We start from the raw sequence: 6429 nt of genomic DNA, 5'->3' as shown, positions 1-6429 counted from the left end.
GATTGCGTGGAAACAGTTTTTATCAACAAAAAAACCCCAACAACAAACAAACAAAAGAAAGAATACGTGGAAACAGCTTTTATCTATAAAATTTTAAAAAAGAATACGTGGAAACAGCTTTTATCTATAAAATAAAAAAAAGAATACGTGGAAACATCTTTTATCTATAAATTTTTTAAAAAAGAATACGTGGAAACAGCTTTTATCTATAAAATTTTTTAAAAAGAATACGTGGAAACAGCTTTTATCTATAAAATTTTTTAAAAAGAATACGTGGAAACAGTTTTTATCTATAAAACAAAAAAAGAATACGTGGAAACAGCTTTTATCTGGAAAAAGAATACGTGGAAACAGCTTTTATCTGGAAAAAGAATACGTGGAAACAGCTTTTATCTGGAAAAAGAATACGTGGAAACAGCTTTTATCTGGAAAAAAGAATACGTGGAAACAGCTTTTATCTGAAAAAAGAATACGTGGAAACAGCTTTTATCTGAAAAAAGAATACGTGGAAACAGCTTTTATCTGAAAAAAGAATACGTGGAAACAGTTTTTATCTGAAAAAAGAATATGTGGAAACAGCTTTTATCTGAAAAAGAACGCCACAAGCACCACCAATGACGTCATCAACACCTTCACATCCGGGTCAATGAAGGCAGCGGACCCATCATAGAGGCGGAACAGAGTCCTCGGCTTGTGAGAGGGCGTGACCCCGGCGTCGAATCTCTGCGGGCAGTCGTCATAGAGCCTCTCCTGCTCCGTGAGAACCATGTACAGGCGTGCGCCCTCGATGTCGTTGCTGTTGGCGCGCTGGTCACGGGGGCAGCGCGCGGTCTCCGCCCGGGACATGGCTATTTCTGTCCAGCTGATGCGTTCGTAGACCTGGGGGGAGGGTCAGAGGGTGGTAGATAGGGGGGGGGGGGGGTTGGATTGTTTTTTTTTTCTGAGTTTAACAACGCCCCCCCTCTCTCTCTCTCTCTATTTCTTTCAATTGTTCCCAATTTCTCTCTCTCTCTCTCTCTCTCTCTCTCTCTCTCTCTCTCTCTCTCTCTCTCTCTCTCTCTCTCTCTCTCTCTCTCTCTGTCTCTCTCTCTCACACACACACACACATACACACACATACACACACACAAACACACACACACACACACACACAAACACCCACATATACGTATTGATATGCAATTAGAAAGGTTACTGAGCAAGAAGAGTATCTATTATAGTAACAGGTACGTCCTAATGTAGACTACAACAGAGAAATATTATTAAGAACAAAGGCAAACAAACAGAATGTGATTCTTCACAAATACTGCTGACGCGTTGCCTTTTTACGCTAAAGTGAGAGTCAACATGGACTTTTAAAAAATATGGAACTTGTTATACACGTATTATCATAATCTTTTGTTACAATGGAAGTTCATACAGGTAACTCGCTATGCTGACCCTGAAATTACCAGTTGATTAGAAAAATGTCGTGATAACACCAGAGTGCATAACCTACTGTCCAGAATCTGTATAATTATTATTTCATATGTCATTTACAGTCTTAAAATGTAGTTGAATGTCCACACACACAACAGCAATACGAGTGGGTGGTTGGCGGGTGCTCTTGTATGGTTTGCTCCTTCATTTTTATCAAACATCTATTGTCCTTACCTCTCCTCATTCTTTTTTTTTTAGGGGGGGGGGTTGTTACTCTCATGCAACACCTATAAATCGTCGGCGCTAGTATGACCTTTTTACTTTTAGTAAAAGTTTTACGGCACTTGCAGCACAATAGGTGCCGAAGATTTGAGGTGTTACAGGAGAGTAACAAACACAAAAAGAAGGAGGGGAGATAAAGACGATAAATGTTTTATAGGAAAGAAGGAGCAAAACCACACCAGAGTACCCGCCAACCACCCACATCGGATGTCTACACACAACAACTATGCAAGCGGGTGTTTGGCGGCTGCTCTAGTGTGGTTTGCACCTTTATTCGTATCAAATACATGTATCTATTCCTACTTATTTTCCCTCCTTCTTTTTTCGTGTATCTGTCCTCCTTTTTTTTGTGTGTTACTCTCTTGTAGGCCTACTTGTAGCACCTCTAACTCGCCGGCACATATATAACCTAATTGTGCTGCAAGTGCCGTAAAACTCTCAACAATACGAAACAAGTGTAATAATACTCACCCAGCACCGGAACCTGGAGATGGCGTCCTCCTCGTCATAGGTGATGAGATAGGACTTCATGTCCTCCATCCAGTGGCCCGTGCAGGTCAGGATGTGGTCTGGCTCGTCGTACTCGCCTGAGGGACGGACAGCCATGACGATAGCCGGTAATTATAGTGATGGTAGTAATAATTTAAAAATTTTTAAATAATAATAGTAATGGTAAAAATAATGGTAATAATAATAATAATAATAATAATAATAATAATAATAATAATAATACGAATAATAATAATGATGATGATAATGATAATGAGGATAATAATAATAATAGTAATAATAATAATAATATTAATAACAATAATAAATGGTAATAATAATAATAATAACAATAATGATAATAATAATAAGAATAACAACAACAACAATAATAATAACAATAATAATAATAATAATAATAATAATAATAATAATAACAATAGTAGTAGTAGTAGTAGTAGTAGTAGTAGTAGTAGTAGTAGTAGTAGTAGTAGTAGTAGTAGTAGTAGTAGTAGTAGTAGTAGTAGTAGTAGTAGTGATTAGAGGAAAAAGAAGAAGGATTATGGAGATGAGGAGAAAGAGAGAAAAAAAAGGAAAGGATATCTCCATTCACATTCATTAATTAATTATCATTTTAAAAAGTGAATACAATTTTAATAAACAGGGATGTGCTTTCTGAGATGATTTGTTCAGTTATCTTATTACAGCATTAGCAATCCAAGATAATCGAGGAAAAAAAAACCCAGAAAGATATTAGAAAGATCTGAGGAAAGGAAACTAACGACGATCTAGAGGAACATTAACAAAATGAGATTCTTTATACATGTGTCTCTCTGTACAAAGTCGGCCAGATGTTAAAAAGTAGTAACCAGAAAATTTTGTTTTTAGAAATTGAAGTTTCTCAAGCTATATTGTAATGTAATGGTTGCATGTGCTCAAGACGTATTTTGTCCAAATTCAAATTCTAAATGTTGAACAAAAGCAAGAAAAAATACATAGTGTAGGTACAATTGTTGAAAGAATAAATCATTAAAACATTGTTTCTACCCCCCCCCCCCGGCTCTGTCTGTCTGTCTGTCTGTCTGTCTGTCTGTCTGTCTGTCTGTCTGTCTGTCTGTCTCCCTCTCTGTCTCCCTCTCTCTCCCCTTCTCTCTCTCTCTTTCTCTTTCTCTCTCTCTCTCTCTCTCTCTCTCTATTTTTCTATCTTTCTATCTCTCACTCTCCCCCTCTCTCTCTGTCCCCTTCTCTTTCCTATAAACGTTTACGTTGTAGTTGTAGACTTACTCGTACATTTGAAAAGTTTGCCGAAGATACATTTGTATTGATATATGTGGAGTATAAGACAGCACTAAGGTGGCGAAGGAGCTGACTTCCGGTAGTGAATGTGACGTAACGGGAGTGATTCTATAAAAATACCGATATGTGTGTACTTGACTTACCAATGGGCCTCCCTCGATAGTCCACCGTCTCGCAGTACCAAGCATCCACTTCTATCCGACTCAGGTCAGTGGCACAAGACTTGATCTCGGACACGTTGTTCAGACATTTGATCTGATTCCTGGGCCGCACCGTGACGCCACGGATACGTGTGCCGTAGAGCTGGTACGGATCCGTTGACCGTTGGTCGAAGTAGTAGCGTCCACCTATCGGGCACGCCACAGGGGACGGGGGGTCCTGGATTAAAACCTCGTACTTCCAGTCCGCGTTTTCCCTGGTAAGAGTCAGCCACTGCCAGCTGCACGTTTCCCGAAAGGTTCTCGTGAGGAAATCTTCGCTGCGTGTTGCGGTGTTGCCTTGTCGGATCGGAAGCTTGAGCGGTCGTCCGACTCGGTAGCGAACGATCCCTTGGTGTCTCGGCGCCATATCGAAGCAGACAAAGTTGATCTCGCAGCGTCCGACGACCACTTTGGTCATGAGGTATCGCGTGTCCAGCTGTGCCTGGCAGGAGAACCAGGTCTCCTCGTAATCGTATCTACTCCTCAGTGTCCTGTAGTGGATGTGGGTTTCGTTGATCCACACTCGTGACGCGAACTGGAGGCCTTGTGTGAACCAGGTTCCGGTCAAGTTGCGGGGCAGGGTGCAACGAGGGACCATGTATTCCGTCTTGGGAGCGATCCGCCGGAGCACGATCCTGATGGGCGAATCTTCCAGACTCTTGAGCTGTCTGCAGTCTCCGAACCGGCTCATTCCCCATCGTATGGTGTTGTCCTCGGCATGCTGGTCCCTCAGCGTGATCAGGCACTTGAACTTGTCCTGCGGGGAACAGCGAGAGAGTCCGAGACTGGATTCTTATACTGGGTGCCCTTTGGCATGATCGGGTCGGGTAGGGCCGGGTCGGTTTGCCAGCCAGATTGAGGGCGCAAAGTGGCTACCGTTTCACCAACTGATCGCCCACCAACTCGTCGCCTCAAAAACAAACGCGTTTATTTTCAGTTCCAGGCGACGAGTCGGGCGATCGACCCGACCTGACCCGATCCTATCCGCAATGGACACCCCGTATTAAGTCAACGGCTCAGTGTTAGATCCCGTCATAGGATACGTCACTTTTAGAAATAGCAGTGTTTTACACTAAGCAGTCTGCGCACCCTTGAAACTCACTTTAAAAACTAACGACCCCCCCCCCCCCCTAAAAAAGAAAGAAATTTAAAAAATAACTAAATGAAACAACAACAAAACCCAAAACAAAACAAAATGAAACTTAAATTATGATTATTGTTATTATTATTGTTATTATTAATATTATTATTGATATTATTATTAATATTATTATTAATATTATTATTATTATTATTATTATTATTATTATTATTATTATTATTATTATCATCATTATTATTATTATTACTATTATTATTACGTGAATCACTATTATTACAGCATGTCTCTGTCAATGGCATACATTATATAAAGAGACACGATCAGCACTCAATAATATTTTTGTCTCGGAAAGGAGCGAGTGGCGTATTTTCTCACTTAAAGCATAGCAGTTAGCAATTGGGCGCTTTTAAGGACAAGCCGACTATCCCAGATTTCGGGGGTTTCCAGAAATCAAGACCTACACCAAAAGTGGGGATTGCCCTACCTATAGGAGAAGTTTGGTTTCATTGGTGAGTATATTTGTTTTGTTATAGAGAAAACTCTCCTTGTCTTTTAAAAAACCTGAACAAGGGGGAAAAACTTTACTTTCGATTTTCTCCAAACGGTATTTTTCGGGATAGCACCCTTGTGCTTAAAAGCTACCGATTTAAATCTTTATTGCAAACAATGGTGTGTTTTGTCACACAATACGCAATGGCCGTGAAAACAAGAACAAATGAGGCGACAGAGGTGTGGTTCATAAGACGCATGCTGCGTATTCTAACGGACAGCTAGAAAAAAAAACGAAGAAGTCTTGGGTGAAGCAAATTGCAGACGACAGCTTATGACGAATACATGTATACAAAAGCGACAAGCAAAGTTGATTGGACACACAATGCTGCAAGAAGCATTGGAGGATAGTATTGTAACAACAGGCAAGTTTGATGGAAAGAGAGACAGAGGGAGAAGATACGGGACTGGTTGACAACATGGCTGGGAACAGCAAGAACGACAGATACCATAGCTGCAACGCAAGGCAGAGTAAAGTGGAGGTCCAAGATTGCCCACGCCAGTCGGCAAGGCACTGAATGATGATGATGGAGCAAGGCACCGAATGATGATGATGGAGAAAGGCATCGAATGATGATGATGGGGCAAGGCACCGAATGGTGATGATGGGGCAAGGCACCGAATGGTGATGATGGGACAAGGCACCGAATTGTGATGATGGGGCAAGGCATCGAATGGTGATGATGGGGGCAAGGCATCGAATGATGATGATGGGGCAAGGCCTCGAATGATGATGATAACCGTTTTTCCTACCTGAGCCACACGCTGCACGCTGTCTGTGAGAGCTATGAAGGTAAACGTCTTAGAGCCCACCACGGCGTCCCATCTACCCAGACACTGGAACCTGGAGAGGGAGAAGAGACAATTGAAGGAAGGAACGGGGGAGGGAGAAGAGACAATTGAAGGAAGGAAAGGGGGAGGGAGAAGAGACAATTGAAGGAAGGAAAGGAGGAAGGAGAAGAGACAATTGAAGGTAGGGGAGGATGGGAGACACATGAAGGAAGGAAAGGGGAGGGAGAAGAGACAATTGAGAAGGGGGGGGGGGGAGGGGGAAGAGACAATTGATGGAAGGAAAGGGGGAGGGGGAAGAAA

The 6429-nt window shown here is 41.7% G+C and overlaps 1 protein-coding gene across 1 annotated transcript in view; it reads right to left on the bottom strand.

Moving 5' to 3' along the window:
- Window positions 1–172: 172 nt before the first annotated feature.
- Window positions 173–6429, bottom strand: part of LOC101854563 — a 13143-nt gene continuing 6886 nt past the window's right edge. The window contains exons 7-10 of the mRNA XM_005095775.3: window positions 6091–6181; window positions 3630–4443; window positions 2173–2288; window positions 173–879 (exon numbers count right to left, since the gene is read on the bottom strand). Coding sequence (XP_005095832.1) covers window positions 583–879; window positions 2173–2288; window positions 3630–4443; window positions 6091–6181 — 1318 coding nt within the window. The 3' untranslated portion in view covers window positions 173–582. The remainder of the gene's footprint in view (window positions 880–2172; window positions 2289–3629; window positions 4444–6090; window positions 6182–6429) is intronic.

This window comes from Aplysia californica, unplaced genomic scaffold, assembly GCF_000002075.1.
Source record: "Aplysia californica isolate F4 #8 unplaced genomic scaffold, AplCal3.0 scaffold00113, whole genome shotgun sequence".
In the NCBI taxonomy this organism is placed as follows: Eukaryota; Metazoa; Mollusca; class Gastropoda; order Aplysiida; family Aplysiidae; genus Aplysia; species Aplysia californica.
The sequence above is the reverse complement of the archived record's forward strand: the minus strand, read 5'-3'. Positions and strand labels throughout refer to the sequence as shown.